General features: G+C 45.8%; 1 protein-coding gene across 6 annotated transcripts in view; it reads right to left on the bottom strand.

The window, feature by feature from the left end:
- The window catches only part of LYN (LYN proto-oncogene, Src family tyrosine kinase), a 127,900-nt gene that overhangs the window by 54,012 nt on the left and 46,871 nt on the right, over positions 1-27,017 (bottom strand). For 2 of the 6 annotated variants that reach the window (XM_023248683.2, XM_003999817.5), the window contains exons 2-8: positions 12,962-13,098; positions 9,719-9,764; positions 8,368-8,473; positions 6,429-6,527; positions 5,956-6,059; positions 5,270-5,419; positions 4,276-4,428 (exon numbers count right to left, since the gene is read on the bottom strand). In XM_023248683.2, coding sequence (XP_023104451.1) covers positions 4,276-4,428; positions 5,270-5,419; positions 5,956-6,059; positions 6,429-6,527; positions 8,368-8,473; positions 9,719-9,764; positions 12,962-13,093 — 790 coding nt within the window. In that variant the 5' untranslated portion in view covers positions 13,094-13,098. Of the gene's footprint in view, positions 1-4,275; positions 4,429-5,269; positions 5,420-5,955; positions 6,060-6,428; positions 6,528-8,367; positions 8,474-9,718; positions 9,765-12,961; positions 13,099-15,655; positions 15,802-27,017 lie in introns of those variants that run through there. The other 4 variants (XM_023248684.2, XM_003999818.5, XM_019822692.3 and 1 more) reach the window with 3 other exon arrangements.

Below are 27,017 nucleotides of genomic sequence, written 5' to 3'. Positions count from 1 at the left end.
TTCAGATGGCCAGGGGGAGAAGGCAGGTCCCTGGGTCCCTAGGGAGCCAGCGGGGTTGGAGAAGTCACGTTTGCGAGAGTGCGGAGGAGGGCAGGGACAGCTTCCTTTTAGAGAAGCTATGGCTTCTGAGACGGAAGAGAATTGAAAATGAGAAGATAATGCTGGAACCATTTGGGGAAAGCTCTTTTGGAGCAGAAGCTGTTTACATGGTCTTAATCTCCTCACAGATTATTCATTAATTACGAAAGGGAATTGAAAACTAATATTTACAATGGAGATATCTGGTGCACTTCATCAAAACCAAACAGACCATCAGCAATGATGGAATCAACTAATATCCTGTGCCTCCTGGTAGATGCCCTGAGGACACAGCATCGCTTAGTACTTGGATACTATTTACGCACGAAGGCATCGTGGGAGCCAAATCATGAAACCATCCAAATGAGGGACAGTCTACAAAACAAATGACCCAGGTTCTATAAAATGTCAGTGTCAAAACGGATGAAGGGCCAAGGGACTGTTCCAGATCAAAGGATAGCGAAGACATGTCAACTAAATGCAAATATATAATCCTAGGGAGCTCAAGGCCATTACTGGGACCAGCTAGAGAAATCCTGGACTCTAGGAGATAATCATATGCATCAGTGTTAGATTTCCTGAACATGGCCAACGTATCACGTCAGATCACAGCCCTGCTCTCAGGAGACACATGTTTTAGTATTTAGGAGTGCAAAGTCATCATATCTGCAACTCACTCACAAGTGGTTCAACAACAACAACGAAAATAAAACGTGTATGTATATGTGTGTGTATCTATAAAAAAAGATCAAGCAAACATAGCAAACTACTAACTAGTAAACTCAGGTGAAGGGTTTGCAATGTTTCTTGTACTATTCCTGCCCCTATTCTGTGCCTATTAAGAAATAAATACAAATACCTCAGGGGAATAAAGTAGGTGGCTTTTTTTTTTTTTTTTAATGAGCAGATAACAGTTTGATGATTCCTTAAAAAGTTAGTAATGGAATTGCCACATGGCCCAGCAGTTTCACTCCTAAAAGAATGTATGTACCCAAGAGAAATGAGACCATTGGTCTATACAATCTGTACATGAATGTTCATAGCAGCATTATTCACAATAGCCAAAATGTAGAAACAACCCGAATATCCATCAACAGATACACAGATAAACAAATTGTGCTATATCCATACAATAGAATTGGGTGCCTGCGTGGCCCAGTCGGTTAAGCGTCCGACTCTCGATTTTGGCTCAGGTCACAATCTCACTGTTCGTGAAATCAAGCCCCATGTGTCGCGCTCTGCCCTGTCAGCTTGGGATTCTCTGTCTCCCTCTCTTTCTGCCCCTCCTCCGCCCGCACACAAGCACATACTCTCTCTCAAAATAAACAGACTTTCAAAAAAGGGAGAATACTGGGGTGACTGGGTAGCTTAGTCTGTTAAGTGCTCAACGTCAGCTCAGGTCACGATCTCACAATTAGTGAGTCTGAGCCCCGGGTCAGGCCCTGTGCTCACAGCTCAGAGCCTGGGACCTGCTTCGGATTCATTGTCTTCCTCTCTGCCCCTCCCCTGCTCGTGCTCTCTCTCTCTCTCTCTCTGTCTCAAAAGCAAACATCAAAAAAAAAATTTTTTTTAAAAAGAGGGATTATTATTCACCCATAAAAAGGATAAAATTCTGACAAATCCTATAACGTGGCTGAACCTTGAGGACATTATGTTAAGTGATGGAAGCCAGTCACAAAAGGGCAAATACTGTACGATTCCACTTCCATGAGGTACCTAGACTAGTCAGATTCATAGAGACAGAGTAGAATGGTGGTCGCAAGTGTCTGGGGGCAGGAGAAATGGGGATTGACTACTAATGGGTACAGCGCTTCCTTTTAGGGTGGTGAAAATATTTTGGAACTCGATAGAGGAGGTGGTTGCTCATCGATGTGAACGTAGTAAATGTCACTGAACATTGTTCACTTTAAGATGATTGATTTTATGTTACACAGATTTTTACCTCCATAAAAAAGAGAAGAGCAGAAGAGAAAGGGGGAATTCGATATTATGACCTGAGCCACAGAGTAGGAGTAAGAAGAGGCCACATCTGCAGCCAACACTCACACCCAGGAATCTGATGACTGGGATGGAAATGGCATGTCCAATATGAACTACTGACTGGTTCTGAAATATGACAACCAAGATGGAGAATTATAATTTACCCGAATTCCATAGTATGTTTACAGACTTCCAGTGCAGTAAGAATTCATCATATGCTGGGTCAGTGTCTACTGTATTTATTAATTGTTTTTCACTTTTTAAAATTTATTTTTGATTTTAATTTACATCCAAATTAGTTAGCATACAGTGCAACAATGGTTTCAGGAGGAGATTCCTTAGTGCCCCTTACCCACTTAGCCCATCCCCCCTCCCACAATCCCTCCCGTAACCCTCTGTTTGTTCTCCATATTTAAGAGTCTCTTCTGTTTTGTCCCCCTCCCTGTTTTTATATCATTTTCGCTTCCCTTCCCTTATGTTCATCTATTCTGTGTCTTAAAGTCCTCATATGAGTGAAGTCATATGGTATTTGTCTTTCTCTAATTTCACGTAGCATAATACCCTCCAGTTCCATCCACGAAGTTGCAACGTCTGCCATATTTAAAACATGCTTCAACTAAAGCAGCACCAGCAGGATTTCGTAGGCAATACTCTGATCCCAGGGGCCAAGATTTTAGAGGAGAAACCTCTCCCCCTCACAGACCCCTGGGTGGGCAAGTGAAATGTCTATATAGCTACAGCAGGCTGAAAGAGTCTCTAGTTTCTGCCCGGCTGGGACTGCACAGTATTAAAAGCTGCTACCCCTTTTTCTCTCTAGAAATCATAGCTGCTTTCACTCACAGAAAGCTGGCACAGAAAAAGTGACCCGATAAGATGTGTGCGACCTCACATGTTATCCTTAACAAGAGTAACTGCATTTTCAGTTTGAACCTTGAGGGGAACATGAACTTTTTTTAAAAAAAGGTCTTAAAAATTCTATCACAAAAGAGAAAGCAATTCACATTCAATGTAAAAACTTTAGAAAAGACAGACAAGGGTGGGGGAAAAATCCCCTGGAGAAGCCACTGCTATAATTTTGGTGTACTTCTTGTCAGCCTGAGAAGGCCGGAGTTAACGGTAAGGAATGATTCATTAATGGTGGCGCTTTGAACATCTTTAGAAAGTTCCTTGGTGAGAAACTGAAGTAAGTGTGATGTGTCCTAATACGGCCACTAGTAAGGATGATCCTAACCCTGAAGGTAATTTTTCCTGTCCTGCACTTAAGACATGTGTCCTGAGAGGTCATGATCTCGCGGTCCGGGAGTTCGAGCCCCGCGTCGGGCTCTGGGCTGATGGCTGAGACCTGGAGCCTGTTTCCGATTCTGTGTCTCCTTCTCTCTCTGCCCCTCCCCCGTTCATGCTCGGTCTCTCTCTGTCCCAAAAATAAATAAACGTTGAAAAAAAAAAATTAAAAAAAAAAAAGACATGTGTCCTGAGAATCCAGTCATGAGAGAATCACGAACAAGTAGAACAATCAGGAGAATGACCCACTGCCCTCTTCCTTACGAAGGTTCATTCCAAAATTTTTGTCAATGTTTAGTTTTGAGAGACAGAGCACTAGCGGGGGAGGGGCAGAGAGAGAGGCAGACACAGCATCTGAAGCAGGCTCCAGGCTCTGAGCCATCAGCACAGAGCCTGATGCGGGGCTCGAACTCGTGAACTGCGGGATCATGACCTGAGCCGAAGTCGGACACCTAACCGACTGAGCCACCCAAGTGCCCTTACACATTTATTCTAAGAGAGAGTTACTGAGATGGGGGCGGGTGGGAGTGAAATAGACAAAGGGGAGTAGGAGGTACAAACCTCCAGTTATGAATATTGTAATAATGCCGTATGGCGACAGGTGGTTGACTAAACTTCTCATGGTGGGCAGAGCAGAACACAGAGAATTGCTGAATCGCTTATTTTCGTGCACCAGAAACGAATATAATGTTGACTGTCAACCGTAATTCAACTAAAATTTAAAAATATATATTAAACATCTTTTAAAAAAGAAGAGAGAGAATTACAAGGAAGAGAGTCGAAACAGATTTGCAGGCCAGTCCTTGTTGCCAGGTGGGCAGAGCCAAACAAAAGCAAGGATGCTTCCGGCGCGGTTTAGTGTTTGGCTGAGAAAACGCGTCAAAATTAGCTTGGGCCCTTATTTCCCTGGTCGCCTCCCCCGGAGGCGCAACTCACCCATCCAGACTTCCCCGAACTGCCCGGCACCGAGCCTTTTCACCAACTTGATGGACTCCCGCGGGATCTCCCAGGCGTCTTTGTCCCATGGCTTTTGCGGTTTGGGACTAATACACGCCTTCTCCAGTCTTCTGCACAAGCCATCTGACTGCTCTGATTTGAAAGAACACAAATTCAAAGAGGTTATGCAACGTCCCACTTTGTATTTCACCGACATCTAAGAAGAAATTTCGACTGCTAGCGTGAGCGCTTTCGGACTGACGTAGTCTACGGACCTAAGATGTCGTGCGGGTATCTTTTGTGTCCTCATGACTTTTGAAATTCTTACATGAGAGACCATTTGAAACGCGCCTTGACTTTATCGATTAGTACGGTTTGCAAACCTCCAGTGTATGTTGCCTCAGAGTGGGTTGCAGAAATAAACAGTACCCACGGCCGCCCACCACAACCGACTTCAATCACACAGGGAATGAACCCGGAGGCCGCCCATGGGTTTGGCTTAACAGGGCTGAGAACTGGCACTGGAGACAGAGGACCCCTGACTTGCCACTTCTAAATATTTTCTTGTCATTGTCCTTTGTTTTCCTTCACCCAGCATGCGCATTACCTTATTACCTTTACCACATATACACACGTGTCTACAAAGACACGTATCTGTGAATCTGCATTCCGATTCCAAATATTTAAAGACGTGTTGTAAAAATATGCACTACGTGGAAAAAAACATTCATTTTGCTCTTCACCATTCTGGGACATTAACTGTGAAACGGCATGGACAAGGTGGGAAGGGCCAGGATGATCATTCACTAGGATCAAATCTGACTTTGAATGCGGATTTAATTATAGATGAATTTAGAATCAATTATAGAGTATGATCCTCCAACTTCTTCCAAGAGATGTACGATGTAGAAGAATTTTAGTGTAAAAAAGTGTCTGAAACCCTGCATCTCATAATCATCTGTTTTGCCTTGTCTGACCGTCGGCTTTTACTTACTTTGGTAATGCTTAATCATGTCACTGATACAAGGGAAAGTGATTCGTGGAGAGATGTAATAACCCCCATTGTCCAGACTTCGAATTTTGTAGTGCTTAATAACATCACCATGCACAGGGTCATAATCTCTGACAGAAAGAGAGAAGCTTCCTGTGAGGGAAAAACACAAGTAAAGATCATGCTTATATCTTAGAAGATCTGCCTTATGCAACACTATAGTACGCACTTTGCCATAAAATATGCAAAATGTAAATTAAGTATGGATAGAGTGCATAATTTTTAAAGTCCTATAAACAAGTCCGCTTGACACACGAGGCTAGTATTTTGTTTGCTGTGAAACCTACCAACACGCCCTTTTCCTTCCTCACAATAGGTTTTTATGATTTTGCTGAATTGAAAAGTTACTTTGATTTTCTTTCTCTGAAGATTTCAAGAGTTACTCTAAATAATAACGTAAGAGGCCCAGCAAACATAAAGTGTGGTAAGAAATGGCCATAATTGGGCTGCTTCCCATGTTACTTTTCGTAGTAAAACTAATCATTTGAGTCATTTGTTACCAAACTATAAAACTTTCACTACCAGAACATAATATATCTTTCTTTAAAAAAAAAATAAGAATTCCAGACTAGTTTCTAAGAATGATCTGTTCAGTAGTGATTTATCGGAGGATTTAAACCACTTCCTACCTTTTAATGTTTCACTTTCTCTGATAAGAAAAGCCCCAGCACTGTTCCCGGGCGCAAGAAGCTGCCTTTCGGCGTCTTTCCTGGTTATGTCCTTGAAAAACCACCTGAGAAGACATTGTGACATTTCATGAGTATTATGCTCCAGGGAAGGAAAAAGATAAGCAATCGGGGGTGGGGGTGGGGGGGCTGGGTGGCTCAGTCGGTTAAGCGTCTGACTCTCGATTTCAGCTCAGGTCACGGTCTCGCGAGTTTGTGAGTTCAAGCCCCGCGTCGGGCTCCTTGCACTGACCGTGGGGAGCCTGCTTGGAATTCCCTCTCTCTCCCTCTCTCTCTCTCTCTCTGCCCCTCCTGCACATGCTCTCTCTCTCAAAATAAAGTTAAAAACTTAAAAAAAAAAGAAAAAGATAAGGACTAAACATGACGGCCAATGTAACAAACAAATCACCCAAGATGACAACGTGTAAAGGACTCACTCTTCCGTTTCCAAGGTGTTGACTTTGGCTACGTAGTTGCTGGGGATGAAACCTTCTCTCTTCGTTGAAAGGGATTTAGCTTTCCACCATTCTCCATGTCTGGAATGGAAACACATCGAGAAGTGTTCGTGTCCAATGAGTCAAGAACTGCACTTGTCTTAAGGTGTTTGTTTTGGGGGGCAAGGGAGAGTGAGATGATCCCTGGAACCCCAGAATCCAGTGGGAAATTCACTCATTTTGCTGAAATACAAATATGTTTAGAGATGAAGGCAGGGGCAAACAGTCTTGCAACTGGGTCACCGTGCTCAGTGCTGTGCAAACAAGAGTTGGTAGAAATGGCTCCCATCGGGCAGAAGCAACATTTGCGGCTTCCACCCGGGACATCTAAGAAATGCTTTAGGACCCTTACAGAGCGGGAGTCAAGGGACTAATGAACCATAGTTCCTAGGTTATAAACTCCTTTGTTAAAATATGGAAACGCTAATTTCCATAGACAGATGCCGTGGAAAGAAAGAAATAGAAAACCATAAAATAGGGGCGCCCGGGTGGCTCAGTTCGTTGAGCGTCTGACTTTGTTTGACTCAGGTCATGATTTTGTCGTGCGTGGGTTCGAGCCCCGCGTCGGGCTCCGCGCTGGCAGTGTGGAGCCTGCTCGAGATTCTGTCTCTTTCCCTTTCTCTGCCCCTCCACCTCCTCCTTTTCTCTCTCAAAATAAGATATATATTCTCTCTCAAAAATATATATATTCAGGGCACCTGGGTGGCTCAGTGGGTTAAGCATCCGACTTCGGCTCAGGTCACGATCCCACAGTACGTGGGTTCCAGCCCCGCGTTGGGCTCTGTGCTGACAGCTCGGAGCCTGGAGCTGCTTCAGATTCTGTGTCTCCCTCTCTCTCTGCCCCTCCCCTGCTTGCACTCTGTCTCTCTCAAAAATAAATAAACATTTAAAAAAAAAAAAAGGAAAGGAAAACCATAAAATAAATGATTCCAAGCAGGCAGCCCTCGTCCCCATGTTCTTGGCCTCCGCACGGAGGCAAGGAGGAGGCTGGGGCCAGGGAAGGAGGCAGAATGGATGGGTCCCCACGAGCCTCAACTATGATCGGCTTCCAATTCCCACACGCAGTCGGGCTCCGTGCCCACAAGACGTGAACGACAACCACAGTGACACCGCGCTGCTGCCTGTGGTACGTCCATGCCGTATTTACACGCACGTTAATTCTCACATCACCCCCGAGACCGAGGTACCGCCATTCCCATTTCGTAAGTGAAGAAACCAAGAGCTGAAGCGGCCTGTCGAGATCACACAGTCGTCACGAGGCAGAGCCGGGATTGCAACCAGTAAGTGACAGCTGCTCTTAACCACTTAGCCCCTTGCACTTACTACGGGGTCTCCCTCCTCCAACGTGGTTGGTGGGCCAAGGGGACAACGTATGCCAGATCAGTGGGAAATACCTAGGAAATCCGCATCCTCAGTTCCGAGCCCCTGGGGTCTGAGTCACGGGTCTGTGAGTCAGCACAGAGAGGTCAAGGACATGATGATGCCTAAGTGTCTTCCCACGAGGGCTACAACTGCCGAGCAGGGGCGTTTCCAAAACGCTGCTTCAACAGTGTCCTTAGAACTCAAACCAAGCTGGACCCATAAACCCAGTCTGGATTTGGGCAACATCACTAAACAAACATGGCATTAGAATAACGTGCCAGTTCCACGCAGACCCAAAGCTGTTAAGGTGACACAGATGGATAAAGAAAGAAACCAGCGTCTGGATTCCAAGGGACACCTGGAGAGTGTTCACAGCCACACATAAGGGGAAAGTTCCTGTGGCCTTCCTCCTTCCATTCCCAAAGCCCTGCTGGCGAGCAAGGAGGCGGGAAGCCAAATGAGGGGTCGGGCCTCGGTGGCCTTAAGGGACAGCAGGCACAGCGTGCGAGGGCGTACTCACTCCTCCAGGACTTTCATCTTCTCTCCTTTCTTGAACGACAGGTCGTCTGGATGGATGCCATCGTAGGGGTACAAGGCTACCACAATGTCTCCTTGCTCCTCTGGATCTAAAACCGAAGACCGAGAAGGAAGACATTCAAGAATGAATCGGTGGAAACATTCTAGTAAGTCCCTGTCAGGCACAAAGGAGTCCTGCCCAGGGGGACGCACAGCCCACATGCTCTACGGTAAGCAACGTATTCTACGCACCAGATACATTATCGGTCATCACCAATCGTACAGGCCCGCGACTATAATTAATTCCAACTCTGTACTTAAGAAATTATTCAGCCGCGTTCATGGCGGCATGATGCACAAAAACTAAAAGGAGGAAACAATCCAAACGTTCAGTGACAAACGAATGGATAAACAAAATGTGGTGAGTGCGTACCACAGAATATTACTCAGCCTTAAAACGGAGGACAATTCTTGGGGCGCCCGCGTGGCTCAGGTGGTTGCGTCTGACTCTTGATTTCAGCTCAGGTCACGATCTCAAGGTTCGTGAGTTTGAGCCCCGCGTCGGGTTCTGTGCTGACAGTGTGGGGCCTGCTTGGGATTCCCTCTCTCCTCCCCTCTCTCTCTCTGGCCCTCCTCCCCCTCCCCCACTCTCTCCCTCAAAATGAAACGCTTTTTTTAATGGAAGAAAATTCTGACACAAGCTACAGCATGGATGAACCCTGAAGACGTCATGAGAAGTCAAAGAAGTCAGACACGAAAGGACAAACACTTTACGATCCCATTTATTTGAGGTACCTAGAGTAGTTAGATTCAGAGGGACAGAAAGTAGAATGGGGGTTGTCGGGGGCAGAGGGGAGTAGGGGAAGGGAGCTAGTGTGTAATCTGGACAGAGTTTCAGTTTGGGGAGACGAAGAAGTTCTGGACACGGATGGTGGTGACGGCTGCACAATAACGCGAACGTACTTATTTCCACTAAACTGTATGCTTAAAAATGGCCACCGTGAGGGGTGCCTGGGTGGCTCAGTTGGTTAAGCATCCGACTTCAGCTCAGGTCACGATCTCACGGTCCGTGAGTTCGAGCCCCGCGTCGGGCTCTGGGCTGATGGCTCGGAGCCTGGAGCCTGCTTCCGATTCTGTGTCTCCCTCTCTCTCTGCCCCTCCCCCGTCCATGCTCTGTCTCTGTCTCAAAAATAAACAAAAAATGTTAAAAAAAAATTTAAAAAAAATGGCCACCGTGATAACTTTTATGTCGCATGTGTTTTTCTACAACAAAAACAAAGAAAAACACTCAAGCTGACTACCTTGCAGAGCCTGCAACAGTGAAGAAAAGAAGCCATGTTGCTATGAAGACGTACCTTTGGTTTGAAACCTCTGTCCTGGTAAAAGCTGAGATTCTGGAACCTAGGAGAGAACATTTGTTAGGAAGAGGATTCTGACGTTTAGCTTTTCTTTCTCCCGCGTTCACGTTGTACGTTCTCTCGTTTTTCTGACGGTAGCACGTGAGGTTTAGGACTTGCAATTTAGTAAGGCGGAGGGAAGCGGAGAACAGAGAAAAACTTCTGCATAGCTGCGTCCTGACGTACACAGCTCGGTGGAAGGACTCTCCCCTCACAGTCTCTCCATCTCTCCACAGACTCTCCATCACGGTCACTTGCCTGCGATGGCAGGAAGCGACCAGGGCTCGAAGCAGGGGCTGCTAGATGCTAACCCGATCATCATTCTCCCTCTTATTTGGTAACAGGACCCTAATACTGCGTGCGATGGCAATTTGCCCAGCCAAGTGGCTATGCTTCTGACTCTCTGACATTCTATGCAGATGGGGGGGGGGGGGGGGGGGAAGGGAGGAGGTCTGTAAGCAAACTGGTTGCGGGGGTGCTTTGGGCCGGCTCCCCCTCTCCCTTGCGCTCTTTCTGCCTAGAAACAGGTGGAGGCTGGAGTCTCAGCTTGGGAATCAGACACCAGGGAGAGCAGAGCAGAAGACGGTGGGGCGGGGGGGGAGGGGGGTGTAGGTAGCCGGGGTCCCTGCTGGCTTTGTGGGATTGCCACTCTGGCCAGGACTGCTGATCTCCGCGTCTCCCAGACCTGTGTGGAAAACTGGCCAGGGGTCTGTCCCTAGGAGCTGAGAACCAGTCCTAACAGATCCAGGCTTCCTAAGGCCTGGTTCTGTCATGGGGACAGCCGGCATCTTTTGTTATTTCTGCTGGGGGGTGAATTATCAGGGTCTGTGGGACAAAAGCCACCTCAATCATTTTTTAAATCAAATCCCTTTGTCTCTCAGTGACCACGGAGAGGATGGTAAGACCTCCGGGGCCCCTCTTAAGGAAAGGACTGTCGGAGGCCTAGACCCGCAAATCATGCCACTTTTCTCTTTGATTAAAGTGACTTAATGGAATGGGACTGAAACGGCGTGCCCTGAAATTTAAATTTCTGACGAAAGCTAGCCCGTAAAATCTCCAATTAGGAGGTTGGGGGCGGGCTGTAGAGGAGAGAGGACACGCTACATTTCCTGGTAGCAGAAAATCATGGGTCCATACTATCCTTGAAGACTTATTTTAAGAAGTTCTAGACTGATTTTTTAATCACTGGATTTGCATAATTACGACGCATGATCAATTATAAATGATGTAGAGGAAATAATTAGAAGATGAGAGACTAAATCACTTTGAAAGCAGCAAGCTGGTTTTCAAGTATCAATGAGTCCTTAATTTACAAAGGTTTCAGTAGCCTTTTCCTAAGAGCAAAACACATATACGGTGCAGTCGCCTTAACTCTTTCTCTTTAAAGGGTCTCTTCCTTGGGCTGTTGAATTCCATCACTTCTGCCTGTCTCATCACGGCTCCTCTGTCATCAAAACAAGGCGTGCATTTTTGGCACATCTGGCTGCAGCTGGGAGTGTTATCTATGGCCATGGGATAAGGCCAAGCTAACAGCCTCGTGAGACAAAGGCATCTGTGACCACAGAGGGCACAGACTAAAATGCAGAATCCATGACAGAGGTGCGAGGTTGCAACCATTTTTTTACTACTACTGCTTTCCAACTCAACGTTTCACCTGCTTTACATTAAATAAGAGGAAACATGGTAAGTTCATACTATTTGCCTTTGTGCTTTCTGAATAAAGGGCATCTTCGATCATCAGTTCAGAAGAAAACTTGGGTTTAAAGCGTGAAAAATGCATTGCATGTGATACCAGAAAAAGCCAGATTCTTTCTCTGAGATCTCCCCCCCCCCATTTTCTCCATCTTTTTTTTTTTTTTTTTTACTTTTTAAAATTTACATCCAAATTAGTTAGCATATAGTGTCTCTGAGATCTTTTAAGTCTCTAATAAGAAAACTACTTGTGACTCCCAATTCTCTCAATCGTTTTATTTCCTATTAATCATGTTTATATAATACGATTCTACATCTATGCTTGTTTATGTAATATTTTTAAATATAGCTACATGTATTTATAATGACGAAATTATTAAAGCCATATCCTTATACGCTTTGAGTTTCTATATAAGCGTAATGTTCACTTCTCTGTCTAGAATCATGTGCGGTAATTAATAGCGATAATATATTCACTCTTTATCTCCATTTATTTTTACGGAGGCCAACAGCGACCTCTCAATTTCAACAGTGGCAGGAGATTTTGACATACGTAACAATATGTAACTTTGCCTTGGCAACAATAACAGACTTCTGTAATGCCAAGGCGTTATATTTAAAACAGGTCAGACTAGAGCCGCTATGGAAGTTCTTAATAAAGGCATTGGGGCTAATAAACTGCTTCCGGCTTAAATGCTTAGAAATTCCAATATATAGACAGAGAGATCAACAGGTACAGGTATCTATATGTATATCTATAGACCTATCCACCTACCTATACATACCTATATGTAGATGGAAAGGACAGTAGGCCTGAAATAAAGTTCATTTGAAGCACTAACTACCCAAAGCTCTGTTCCTCTTTTCCATCAAGTCAGATACAGTATTAGGTCCTCCTTTGCCCAGCATTTCCCAACCGCATCGAATAGCATGTCCCTCATAAAAGATATCCATGCAAGGTCAGGGGGCAGAATTAGTTGTGTGTTTTTTTTAAATCTTTTAATTCTCTACAAAAAGTCCTGACAGCTTCAGAATCGGCACTGTTTGGAATTAACTGAAGAATGACAAGATGTGGGGTAAAATATGACACGCCGAAGGGCCTATTCGCACTTCTTCTGGCTTCTGGCTTGCATCCAGAATTTCCTTCTGCTTCCAGACCCCTGCACTAATCTCACCATCTACCCTAAGTCATACAGGTCCAGAGAGATGGGCAGATTCATCTTTACGTATAAAGAGCTGGTCTTTGCACCAGTTTCATGAAAAGTGATTTTCTTTTCACAGGAGAAGGTGACCAACGGCCCCTTTTTTTCGGACAGGAAGGAGCCTGGTTATCTCTAAAATGTTTACAAACTCTTTAAAGGATTCAGTTACGAGGCATATCGAATGTTGTTGGAGGCCCAAGTAACGGATTTGATTTTCTGCACGCACAGGTTACGGATTCGGTGTTTAAATTACGCAGCCATGCTTTGATCCTGCTGTGGGAACGCTCCCCTGAGACTATCTACTTACTGGCCTTTGCTGTTTATTGGACGTTGGATCTCTCACATAAATAGTTCGGTCAGTATTACGTACTGGTTGAGGCTTCAAATCTACTCCATCGCCATTCAGATTGTCTTTCCTTTTTGATTTTATACATCCCATATTTCCTGTTGGAATATAAAAGCAATGACAGGGTTTTACCATTCTAGAACTGGCGTTAGGCTCCCAAACATCTCCATTAACAGAGGCTAGAAAGAGTATATTTTTATGCTTTATTACAGATAACGAACTCAAATGTGCTTCACGTACCCATTGGCTGGCTCATTCATTCATTCAACAGCTATTGCTCGAGCAGCATTTTTACGTCAGCAAGACATCATTCCCGCTCTAGAGACGCTCGTATTCTTGTGGCGGGGACGTGTGAATCAAAGCTACAGTACAACAGGACGAGTCCATGACAGAGGATGCAACTAACTAGGACCTAGGGAAGGGCACCTAACTCAGGCAGGTGGAGAAAGAGGTAGTCAGCGGGAAACATCCTGAAGGAAATGCTCCGTGAGTCAGAATGGGGGCCACACGGCAAAGCCACACGGCAAAGTCAGTAAAGGGATTCCAGGAAGAAAGAACTTCAATGCAAACTACTGACCCTTTGGGGAACTAGTTCATCTCACCCCTTCGGGGAAGAGGTTCAAGCTGATCCCTTCAGAAAACTAGTTCTACAATGAGAAAGCTTTTCGCCAAGGAGCAGGTAGGGAAGGCCACAGGCTGGGATGGAAAGGGAGGCACACCTTGGGTGCAACGTTGGGGAGTTGTTGGGCTTACTTTGTCATTTCACAAGGACATAACGTGGAAGGCAAAGTCAGGGGCTTGGGGCCTCAAAGGCAAGCATGAAGAAGACCTAGAAGGCAGAGAACCTGGGGGCAACTGAATGTGGCTTCGGGCCTGGGAAAATGGCGGGGGGCCTTCACCAAGACCGGAAATGCAAGAGGAGAGATGATGCCTGGAGGAACATCCAAATGATCAGATCCAGTAGGCTTCCCAGGAAGATAGGTGAGTGTGGAAACCAGGCGAGACAGCGGAGCTAGAGGCATGAATGATGGTATCAGCAAGGCATGACTGCGTACTACTTTGGAGGAAGAGCCACAGACAGAAGAGGTTGTGCCTGACCAGAGCACGAGGACATAACCATGCTTCCGAATGCTGAACTCTTCTACTCGTTTATCTGGTTAATACTGCGATATATAGAGCACCACACAAAGCACTCTGGGGACTAAAGAGAGGATTCTGAAGACCATAATCAGAGACGCATTCTGCCTACAGCATAGCCTCATGGTCCGATCTATACATTAAAAACAATCTGTTATGAGCTCCGTCAGAAGGCCCCATAGAGCAGTGGGTCCCAAACCTAAACGAACACCAGGATCATCAAACTCAAGAGACCAGATTCCCGGGACACGTTCCAGGAAATTCCACTGGGGCCAGTGGAGGAGGGTACCCAGCGGGGGAGGGGGGTGCATCTGTGGAATTCGGAAGCACTGCCATTTTGGGGACCACTGCCTGCAACAGCAGAGGAGGGGGAGATGATTCAGAGCTTGGGGGAGAGGTGCTGGGAATCGGGAAATAACTCCCAGAGGAAGAACTATTCCAAGAAGTCTCAAGATCTCTGGATTATCACCCACAGGGCACGTGGCCACAGCTGATCTCTGCACCTTGTCCCGCAGGCTCCCAGTTGGCCCGCACCCCCTCAACTTGTTTATCATCGCACTAGTGAGATATGAAGCCTCTAAAGGCTCAGTCACACCTCTTTCTGAAACTAGCAAGCACAGTTCCCAAAATAAAGGGGAAGCAAGTATTTCTTTGATTCAAAACAGCACCCCCCTTTTTTTTATATGCTCAAGTTTCTGAAATGGAGAAGGGTTTTGAAGTGGATCTGTAAATGAGCGAGATGGGTTTTAGGGTAAACAGGCAAGTTCTTTTTTCACCAGTCTCAACCCCCACCCCACCCCCTCCAAAATGCTGTTTTCACTGATCGTCTGTTAAAACAAGGGAATGTGGTCCTGGAGAAGGCCTCTCAGCACCCACCGCCGAGCACACGGGCAACACCAAGGGGAGGCCCTGGAGGGTCCCCCCAACCCCCCGCCCAGCTCCCCCTCGCAAAGACCGCACCCCTCCCCAACCCTCCGGGCTGCAGGTGCTCCTGAGACCCGGCTGGCTGCCCCACTCCAGCAGGTGCTCTGCATCTTGGTGTCTGTTTCTCCCTCTGTGTGTGTGTGTGTGTCTCTCTCTCTCTCCCTCTTTCCCTCTCAATGTCTCTCTGCCTCTGCATCTCTGTCTCTCTCTCTCTCCCACCGTCTCCAGAGCTAACCCCAATGCTACCTGCCCAGCCTGGTCGTCACTAAGGACCCTATTGAAAAGATCCCCCGTCTACCCATTCCACTGCTCAGGCTTTACACTCTTCTCTTTTCTAATTGTGACCGACATCCCACTACGTGTTGATTAACTTGTGGTCAGCGCCCACCAGACTCGAGGCTGCTGGGGAAGCTCCCAGCCTGTTTCTTCCCGGCAGTATTCCCAGCGGCTACGCAGTGCCCCGAGAAAGCTCGGGGGCAGGTGCTCAGGGAACACGCCCCCGAGAATGACCGGGCGGGCGGCTCTGGCTGTGTACACGCTCATCATCCCGACCCTCTTGCAAAAGGTGAACAAGAGAAAGGAGAGGAAACCCACCTCCGTCGGTTTCAGAGGCCGGTATCTCTAGAACGGACTTGTAGTTTGCAAGAAATACAGAGGTTAGAGGAACGAAATGATCAGGCAAGTCCACAGTCAGGTCCAAATCCATGTCTGGACACACTGAAGAGTGCACAGGGTAGGGGGGTGGGGACGAGGCGGTTACACATTAAAAGACTAGAGACACATAACCGGTGAACCTTGCGTGGATCCTGGATGGGGGTGGGGACAGAGGAGGACACAGGGTGGGATAACCGGGGAAATCTGAATGTGTCTGAACATGATGTTAGGGAACTGCTAGGTTTCCTGGGTGATGAGATAATAGCTCTCTGATCGTGCAGCATGAGGCCGAGTCTTAGGAGACGCATACAGGTGTGCAGGGGAGGGTGGCTCATGGTGTCACAAGTTACAACGCTTTGCCCCGTACGAAGACAAGGGGGGGCGGGGAGGCAAATACGGCAAAACGTTCAAAAATCAGAGAACCCAGGTGAGGACGTTTTCATTTTTTCCTGTGGCTTTGTTAGATTCAAAATTAAAAGTTAGAGGAGGGGGGGGGGAGAAAATAAGAGGATGTTACGAACAACTTTATGAAAAAGAAGTCATACAAAATGTTAGAAACCCCGGCAGAGAGAGAGAGAGAGAGAGAGAGAGAGAGAGAGAGAGAGACTCTCAGTGGGAACAAGGAGAGAGAAGACAGCTGGTGTGGAGGGAGTCGGGGCATCTGGGAGCCAGACCTCTCCGGGGTCTGGACAAAGAGGCGGTGACGACTGCCCATGGGCAGTGGCCCCACGAAGGAAGAGGGAAGGATGGAAACAGGTGGATGTGTAAACGGTGGCAACGGTTCACAGATGATCATCTCTTCATGTTCATTTCATAATTTCCCCTCCCCCCCGTCACCATGGATAACTGATAACACACAAGGGCTGTTGATGACAACAATTACGACACTGCTCCCCGTGGGGTTACCGTCCTCGGTGGCTCAGGCTGAGCTGGCCTCTGCCGACGGTCCACCCGACAGGGGGTTCTAATTCATCACCGTCCAGCGAGAAAGCTCAGAGAGCTGCTTGTGGTGACACGGGGATGAACTCAGACCTGGTCCTGCGATTCCTCATGCTGTGGGAAGGTTCCAGAAAAGTAGAAAATCCAACGTACCCCCAACAAAAACTAAGGTGGTTACACGTTTGCAAGTGATAGGAGCTACACTCTACCATGATGCACACTTCAGCATTTATTTATTTTTATCTGAGGGAGGCAGAACGGGAGAGGGGGGAGGGGAGGGGAGGAGAGAGAGAGAGAATGAGATTGAGAATCCCAAGCAGTCTCTGCGCTCAGTGTGGAGCCCGACGCAGGGCTGGGTCCCACAACCCTGGGATCATGACCTGAGCTAAAAGCAAGTGTCAGGTGTTCAACCGACTGAGCCACCCAGGTGCCCCCACACTCTAGAATTTTTTTTTAAATATTTATAATTTTTTGAGCATCCCATGGACTCCCTGAAGAAACCCTATGATGCAGGTGTTACTGACCCCACTTTACAGAAGAGCACACTGAGGCCCAGAGAGGCGGTTATGACCAGTCCAAAGCCACGGCACTGCTGAACCCTAGCGCTGAGCCTCGCACACAGGCTTCGCTGAAAGGTCCAGACAATGGTGGCTTTGAAACTTGTGTCTTACCTACTTCAGTAATGATGCCGAAGGAAGAGATCATTTTTACAGCCTGCTTCTCTTGCAGAAGGACTTGAAATGCTTTTCCCAAAACAGACAATGAGGAGTTTAATAAAACGAAAGCAGAAGAGCCGAGCCAAGGAAAAGAGGAAAATGGGGATGTGGTAACATGGCGGGCACCAGATTTGCTATCGCAGGTTTCCTGGCAGGAAGAACAGGGGTGCAGGGCGAGTGACGGCGCTTTCACGAAGGCGAGAGGAAGTAGGGCGGGCCCCCCCCAGGAGGGCAAGGCCCCCCCCCACCGATGCTAAGGTTTCTTATGATTAACTTTATGTAAAGTGCTACGGATGATGTAGTTCGCAAGGCCTTCAATTTTTTAGCAGTAAGTGAAGATGCATTTCATACGTGGGGATTTTCGGTCAATAATGATAAAGACTGAGGGGCACCCGGGTGGCTCATTGGTCGGGCGTCCAACTTCAGCTCAGGTCATGATCTCACAGTTGGTGAGCTCGAGCCCCGCGTCGGGCTCTGTGCTCACAGCTCAGAGCCTGCTTCGGATCCTCTGTCTACCTGTCTCCCCGCCCCCCCCCGCCCCTCCCCCACTCCCTCTTTCAAAAATAAACATCAAAAAAAAATCATGACAATAACCAAGATTTGACATGCAAATACAGCCATGGGATCTTTATCACATAAGCTGGACTACACGGTCTAAAATAGACACAAGCATCTGGGCAACTACTTGCTCACAAAGGGTCATCTGCCAACACATCCAGGAAACGGGAGGTGGTTAACTTTTCTTTCCAGAAAATTCTTTCACTGGAACAAATGTCCTTTCGGGTGGCTTATCCTCAGTTAAGGGCCTTAGAATACTAAAATCGTTTTTAAGAAAAGATTTAAGAAAAGACTAAATATGAGTCTTCATTTACTATCCTGCTGCCTCTGGTCAGATCAAATAATGCCTTACCGTTATCCATGCACTTGCTAAAAAAGCAACCGTCCGCTTGGAATTCTACTTCCGGGGACGGATTTCTTTTTCTCCCCCTCCAGCTTTACTGAAGTATAACTGACATAGGACATGGTGTAATTTAAGGCATACGATGTTAATGATTTTGTACACCGTGTATCGTGAAATGATTCCCACAATAAGGCTAGTTAACACCTCGATCACTTCACGGGGTTGTCAGGGGTTATTTTCATGGTAAGAACTTTAGAGGAACCGTTCTTGAGATACACAAGGTTGTTCACGTGAACGTTATGTACATCATATAGAGAGACAATCTACATGTCAGTAGGGGAGAGTTCATTAAGTTGGGATAAACTCAGATATTCTGAGAGTAGAAGGAGTTAAAAAGAGAGATTTGTAGAATTCGGGCATTCTTGACCATCGGTCATTACTGATTGAAAAAACACACAGAGACATAGGGACACACACATATCCATATGGAAGCATCTCCATCTATCCACAGAAAAAGAAGACACACCCATCACCATGTTGGTTAGGCTCTGAAGTCCATTGTAAGGGGCAAGATCCTGTACAGAAATTTTCTCTTCAACATTCCTAAAGAGGACGCCACAACTTATAAGATATTTTGGAGTGAGGACTGTAGCGTCGGATGGCCGAACTCAAATCCTGGGTCCATCAATTATTAGCTGTGTGATCTTGGGCGAGTTGCCCAACCTCTCTGTGCCTCAGGATCCTTCTGAAAACTGGAGACCATCTTACCTGGCTGATTGCATTGTTATGATGCTCAAATGAATGAAGTCAGTCAATGTTTGTAAAGTGCTTACGAGTATGCTGAAAACGGCACACTGAAAGAGCTATAGACGTGTTTGTTAAACACATAGATAAATGCGATCTAAACGCTAGTTTCCCTCCAGCGCAGCAAGGGAAACACGGTCGCCGATGAGAAACAGAAGCACAGCCTCTACCCCACCCCGAAGAGGGAACGGTAGGAGCCCATCGCCACCTCACCCTCGGGGTGGCACCCAGGCCACCTGGCCCATCCAAATGGCCATTTTCTTCCTTACTCCGTCCCTCCCCTCTTTGGGGTGGGTGCCTTCCATGCCGGGTCAACTCTGCCGTATGCTTGGGTAGGGCATGATGAGCAGAATGTGAGTGCATATGCATTACCCTGTGATTAAAGGCGGGGAGAGAAGCTGGGGAGTGGAAGAGGTTCCTGAGTTTGCATTTAACATGCATTTTGGGTAATATCTTGGCCTCTGTCACAGATTTCCCAAGTTTAAAAGGTACTACGGTGGTGCCTGGGTGGCTCAGTCGGCGAAGCATCCGACTTCAGCTCAGGTCATGATCCTGCGGTTCGTGAGTTCGAGCCCTGCTCCGGACTCTGGACTCTCTCTTCCTCTCTCTCTCTCTCTCTGCCCCTCGCTCACTCATGCTCTCTCTCTCAAAAATAAATAACATTTTAAAAATATATAAAAAAGTAAAGGTATTACACCCCATATATTATATTTCAACCTATATTTTTCAAGTCCGTACAAATCACTTCCCTGACTGCTACATAATAGTTTTGAAATCACTCATTTCTCATATTATCAGAGCCTAAAGATATATCAAGTAGGAAACTGGAAGCTATTTCCCCCTATGTAATCTGAATCCGTATTTTAACAGCAAGTTAAAATCCTAGATCTTAAAATTTAAAAGCAAGGTTACTAGAATTTAACCCCCCCGAACCTGCATTTCCAGCCTTTATAAAATGCTACAAAGAAACTGTGTTGGTATCCCATTTTGTTTTTATTATGATTTGTAAATTTTCTGTCTTCACTCCATCAGCTAAAAAGAAAGTAAATTGTCTTTTTTTTTTTTTTTTTTTTAAACTCACCACTACTTCTCCCAACCGACTGCTTTAATTTGCATGGAGTTTTCCCAGCAACAAGCCAATTACTCATCCAAAGGCTCATCAGGAGCTCCAGAACCTTCTTCCGGTTACCGGCCTCCTGTCTAACCTTGCAATATCCAGCGTCATTCTGGAGTTACCAGACATGTGTATGTGGGAAGGGAGGAGCAGTGAAGAATATGCAATTACCTACTTTGTGCCTAGCATTGCCCCATGAGGAAAGCAAAGCCCAGAGGTGAACCTGTGCGAGGTTATCAAAGGTCTTAGGTACAAACGGAACTTGGTCCACCGGCTTCGAAGCCATACTTCTTGACCCACCCAAGGCTTTGCTACCTCCCCCTACTGTGAGTTTCATCTCTGAATTAGTGAGCTTAGAAAAACAAGAGAAAGAAAAAGGAAGCCCCAACGACATAGGGAGAATAATTCCCCCCCCACCCCCGCCAAAGTGACCTTCAACATTTAATAAAAAAGAAGGGGGAGAGTCTGGGTGGCTCAGTCTGTTAAGCACGGCTCAGGTCATGACCTCACGGTTCACGAGTGGGAGCCCCCCATTGGGCTCTGCGGTGACAGCACAGAGCCTGCTTTGGGATTCTCTCTCTCTCTCTCTCTCTCTCTCTCTCTCTCCTGCTCGTGCTCTCTAGCTCTCAAAAATAGATAAACGTTAAAAAAAACAAAAAAAAAAACCCAAACAGTGATCTTGAACTTCCAAAGTAGGCTGGGTTTGGTTCAAGGGTCATTCCCAGGAATTTATCCCTAAATAACGTCTTCCATGCCTCGTGCTTACATTCCAGAACCAGTTATTTAACTCAAGCCTTGCTTTGTCTGCCCAAATAGAAGCCTTCTTGACACCCTTTGATTGTTTTCCTTCTTAGTGTACTTTCAAGAATGAGACTCCGGAGATGTTTTCAGAGAGGCAAGGTCGATGGAGGGGCTCCAACAACCTATCAGAGAGAAAGTGTCTCAGTGGTAGCCTCAGGACAACAGAGGAGGAGAAAGCTCCAGAACTAAACTCCATAATCAACTCCATCAGTTCCTCCTTAAGTAGTTTTCTTTTGCCAACGTTCCTAAATTCCTTTCGAGAAAGATAGAATTGAAAAAGATGTAGCCGGACTCTCTTAGACAACTAAGATTTCTCTCCTCTGTAGGCCGTGGTAATCATTTTCAAATGTTCTCGGTATTTTCCCCTGGATGAAATCGCCCAGAAAGCCATACTGACATGGTTAGTAAGCTGATGACCAGGGCCACCCGGGTCCAGACCCTGGTTTCGACCAGCCTCGAATACGAGGTCCTGAAGGTTGAGGGGCAATTAAGTCAACGTCGTTTTGGTATTGGGTAGTCCTGGCTCCTAGGTTTCCTCTGGGTTCCATAATCTAAGCAAATCCTTGACAACGCGGGTCACAGGACTGCTCTATGGTGTGGGTGTCACCTCTGGTCTGTGACTAAAGGTGGGATCCCCGTAGAAGGGAGCGGGGTGCTTTACAAAAAGTACTTCTTGAGTCATAAAATGTGACAGAGAGCCTGAAGGAGCATTAGAAAGAGTAAGAATGGGATAGAACCCCCATTCTAAATAAAAGGGGGCCACGCCCACCCACTTTTATTATTAAGGGCCAATTGGGAAAGGGGGGTGGGGCGGGAAGTTGCTTTAAGTACATTTAGTAGTTGTAGGTCTACACCCCCAGATCCAACCCGGGGGAGACTGTACATCTGACAGAGGGTCTGTCTCTCTTTTTGCTTACAGGATGCGGCACAACGGAAGGCTATCTGGAGGCTCCCCTCACTCACAAGCCTTTTGAAGGGACAGGGGCTCTGGGAGATCCCGCCGTGATCCGTTCGCTCTGGAGGGGCTGTTCGGGTTAACGCTCCACACAGTCAGCAGTGCCCATCATATGGCAGCAGACACACAAAGGACGTGGAGAGAACCCGTGGCTTTCTTCCCTCCCCAAGTAGCACAACAGAAACCCTGTACCTACGTAGGTACCACCTAAGAAGGGAGGAGGAGAGACCCGAAGAGCGAAACTTCCCTCTTCAAGAGGTGGCGACATGATGGAAAAAAGACTAAGCTGGGAAAACTTCAAACCCTGTTGGCAAACTTAAGGCTGTTTGCTGACCTGCTGTTATTCAGAGGGATGAGGAGCGAGGGTTGAAGACCGTGAAGCCTTCTTTCCTGTTTTTGCACGGCCGAGGTGCAGTGTGGCCATGCTGCAAGCTGGCTGCCCACAGGAGGCAGGGCATTCTGGAATGCATTCGTGATGATGGTTTTAGAACCTTGAGAAGCTACTAGAAACCACCAAACTGTGTGTCTTAAAAGGGTGAATTTAGGGGCGCCTGGGTGGCACAGTCGGTTAAGCGTCCGACTTCAGCTCAGGTCACAATCTCGCGGTCCGTGAGTTCGAGCCCCACATCGGGCTCTGGGCTGACGGCTCGGAGCCTGGAGCCCGCTTCCGATTCTGTGTCTCCCTCTCTCTCTGCCCCTCCCCCGTTCATACTCTGTCTCTCTCTGTCTCAAAAATAAATAAACGTTAAAAAAAAATTAAAAAAAATAAATAAATAAATAAATAAAAGGGTGAATTTATGGCATGTGAATTGTGTCGATAACGAATTAATTTCAAAATATGCTTCCTCGACCCCCCCCAAGAGATAGATATCGGGCAGTATGGCTGGCTTCCCCTTCATGCCATTTTATGTTTTTGTGATCGAAATCTGAGACATTTTAATTTACCTTATGTTTGCCAATGTCTCCATCTGGTTTGAAAGCTTGTTTTTATTATATGCTGTAGGACGCAGAGCAGCAGGGAGATCCAGGTATTATGCAGTTAGCTACAACGTAAATGTGTAGCATAAACAACAGGAAGCCCATCCTGAAATATTCTGAAATAACGATGCATAAAAAGAACAAGTCGGCTGCGTTTATCAGAACCTTAATAAACCAAAACAGTTTTAGTCGCCGCATTTATCAGAGTGAGTCCAGAAAAGATCATGAAAGAATTAGGTGAGGGTTCAAATACCTGAATATTTGGAATCTGGAGAAGTTCAAGGGTAATTTGACTCTGGCGGGAAGACCGCAGAAGATAATGACAGGTACAGGAAACTAGGAACTGGGAAGCAGAGTTGCTGGGTCCAGCCTTGACAGTCCTGTAATTACGGACAAAACCACTTTTCTTCTCTGGGCTCTAATTTCTTCACCATAAAATGAAACCATGTGGCTTGGCATGAGAGTCAGTGATACTATTTTTAACTTGACAATACATATTAAAGTCTTTTAAAATGTGTGCACTTCTTGGGGTGCCTGGGTGGCTCAGTCAGTTAAGTGTCCTACTTCAGCTCGGGTCATGATCTCACGGTTCCTGAGTTCAAGCCCGGTGTCAGGCTCTGTGCCGACAGACAGCTCAGAGCCTGGAGCCTGCTTCTCATTCTGTCTCCGTTTCTCGGCCCCTCCCCTGCTCATGCACTCTCTAATATAAATAAACACACACACACACAAATGTGGGCACTTCTTAACATTCCATTCAGCAATACATTGTTTCTAAGAAAATAACTGGTCACTTACACAAAGCTCTGTAGAAAAGGATATTTTCTTTATAAAGAAAGGGGACTGTGTGTAAATACCACACGATCAGAAATATACTCGAAATACAAAACTATTGGTCACTCTCAAAGTTTATTACACCTATGGCCAGTTCTCTGAAAAATTACAAAATGATCAATTTACCAACATTTGTATATTTTAACTAGGTTTATGTAATTTTATACTAGAGGGATGGTTTTAACAGCTTAAGTTTACAACTGTGTATTATTAGTTGAAGTGGTTTTAATAGCTTAAGGGTATAACAATTGTTATTGAATGTAATTGTTTTAAAAGCTTTTGAAAGTTCCTATGATGCCTTTTAAGGAAAGTTCTATTTTTAAAAACAGGATTTTTTTAAACAGTTCTATTTTTAAAAACAGGATCTTCTTAGGACTATATTAATATTAGTTGGTAATAAGTAGGTAATAAGTGGTTTAATTTTTTTTTAAGGGGGGGGAGGGGCAGAGGAAGAGAGAAAATCCCAAGCAGGTTCCATGCTCAGTGCAGAGCCCGATGCTGGACTCGATCCCACAACTCTGGGATCATGACCTGAGCCAAAATCAAGAGTTGGGCGCTTCACCAGTTATATATATTCTATATATATTCAAATATATATATAATATGTAATATGTAATAAGGTGGGCTTTATTACAGCATGCACAAAAATAAACTCAAAATGGATTAAAGACCTAAATGTAAGACTTGAAACCTACAAACTTCCAAAAGAAAACAAAGGCAATCAACTCTTGGACATCAGCCTTAGCAATAGTTTTCTGTCTTTCCAGGCAAGGGAAACAAAAGCAAAAATAAACAATTGAAACTACAAAAAACTAAAAAGTTTTTGCACAGTGAAAGATATCATCAATAAAATGAAAAGGCAGGGCACCTGGGTCACTCAGTCGGTAGGGCGCCCGACTTCGGCTCAGGTCATGATCTCAGAGTTCGTGAGTTCGAACCCCACACGTTGGGCTCCGTGCTGACAGCTCAGAACCTGGAGCCTGTTTTAGATTCTGTGTCTCCCTCTCTCTCTGCCCCTCCCTTGTTTGTGCACTCACTCTCTCTCTCAAAATTAATATTAAAAACAGGATTTTTTAAATAAAATGAAAAGGCAACTTATTGAATGGGAAAGGTATTTGCAAATGATATATCCAATGAGGGGTTAATATCCAATATGAAGAATATGAACATAAATATATTGATATAAAGAACTCCTACAACTCAAACAGTCTGATTAAAAAATGGGCTGGGGCTCTGAAGAGACATTTTTCCAAAGACATCCAGATGGCCAACAGACACATGAAAAGATGCTCAACATCACTCATCATCAGGGAAATGCAAATCACAACCCCAATGAGACACAACCTTATACCAGTCAGAATGGCTAAAATAAAAAAAGACAAGAAAAGCAAGTGCTGGCAAGGATGTGGAAAAATAGGAACCCTGTGCACTGTGGGTGGGAATGTAAGTTTGTGACAGCCACTATGAAGAACAGTATGGGGTTTCCTCCAAAAAATCAAAAACGGCAATAACCTATAATCCAGAAATTCCATTTCTGGATATTTGCCTGCAGAAAATGAAAAAACTAACTCAAAACTTTATACACACCCCTATGTTTATTGCATCATTATTTATAATAGCTAAGATTTGGAAGCAACCTACGTGTCCATCAGTTGATGAATGGATAAAGAAGTGGTATACACACACACACACACAGACACACACACACACACACACACACACACACACAGGACTATTACTTACCCATAAAAAAAGAGTAAGATCTTGCCATTCACAATGGCATAGATGGACCTAACAGGTATTATGTTAAGTGAAATAAGTCAGAGAAAGACAAATATCTCACAATTTCACTTATACCTGGAATCTAAAAACCAAAGCAAATGAATGAACAGATACAGATTCATAAATACGGAAAAGTGGCCGTTATCAGAGGAGGGGGAGCTGGGGGTATAGGCAAAACAGGTGAAGGCGAAGAGATACAAAATTCCAAGTATCAAGTAAATAAGTCACAGGGATGAAACGTACAGCAAAGAAATATAACAAACAAGAGACGCTGGACCCATGGCTTAAGATCTTTGAAACGCTGATAATCTGTCGAAGTTAAGAACTTGGAGAGGTTGCAGCTAAAGCTGTGGTCTTTGCTAAGAATTTAAATGGAAATAAATTGTCAATCATGGCTATGCTGACTACACCTAAGGAAAACCGTTCAACATCCAGGAGATGCACCTAAGCGGGCATCTATGGCATGATACAAAATTCCGCTTCCTTCAGCTGTCTTGGGCTTAGAGAAACAGACACCTACCTGCCAGGTGTCTCAAGAGGTGACAAGGACTCAGACCCCTATGTGAACACAAGAGGCAATTGATACCCCCATGGCCCCTTCTCTTGGACTCCTAGCAAAGTTGGAAGGTCTCAGGTAAGGGAGTTGGCGGTGGAAGAAAGAGGCTGTGCAAAGGTCCTGTGACTGGAATGAGGTGAGGGGTAGAAGAGGAGCTGGTATGGCTGGAGCTCATGAGGCAAGCAAGGATCTGAGTGGTAAGAGGCAAGGCCGAGGGCCTGACCCTCTTATGATAAGTGTGCAGCGGATGACAAATGCACAAGCGATGGGTGGCATCCCCCTGGATCAGTGTGCGTTAAGAAGCCTTGCTTACACAGCCGATCCCGATTTGCATAAGTCTTAGTTGAGCAATTTCACACAGAGGAAGACAAGAGGAGATTGTTGAAACAATGGGGTTTTTTTTGGTTTTGTTTCTCTGAACAATAAAAGGGAACACAATGAAAACAAGATGAGTTCATGGAACTTATGTATCAGAGAAGCTTATGTCATTTAAATGACCAGAAGAGGAAATGAAAGGCAGAGTATGAATTCCGTACGTACAGCCAACCAAGACGTGTAATCAACTTCAACTCTGCGTCTAGCCTCAGATTTCTGTGATCAAGCATTCTGCCACATAGATTTGGAAATGCATAAAATCATGTGTTCCTATTCCATCTTAAGAACTAAAGCAGCTTTGGGGCGCCTGGGTGGCGCAGTCGGTTAAGTGTCCGACTTCAGCCAGGTCACGATCTCGCGGTCCGTGAGTTCGAGCCCCGCGTCAGGCTCTGGGCTGATGGCTCAGAGCCTGGAGCCTGTTTCCGATTCTGTGTCTCCCTCTCTCTCTGCCCCTCCCCCGTTCATGCTCTGTCTCTCTCTGTCCCAAAAATAAATAAACTTTAAAAAAAAAAAAAAAAAGAACTAAAGCAGCTTTACATGCGTGCAGGCA

This window comes from Felis catus, chromosome F2 (assembly GCF_018350175.1).
Source record: "Felis catus isolate Fca126 chromosome F2, F.catus_Fca126_mat1.0, whole genome shotgun sequence".
Lineage (NCBI taxonomy): Eukaryota > Metazoa > Chordata > Mammalia > Carnivora > Felidae > Felis > Felis catus.
This window is presented reverse-complemented; position numbering and strand designations above follow the sequence as displayed.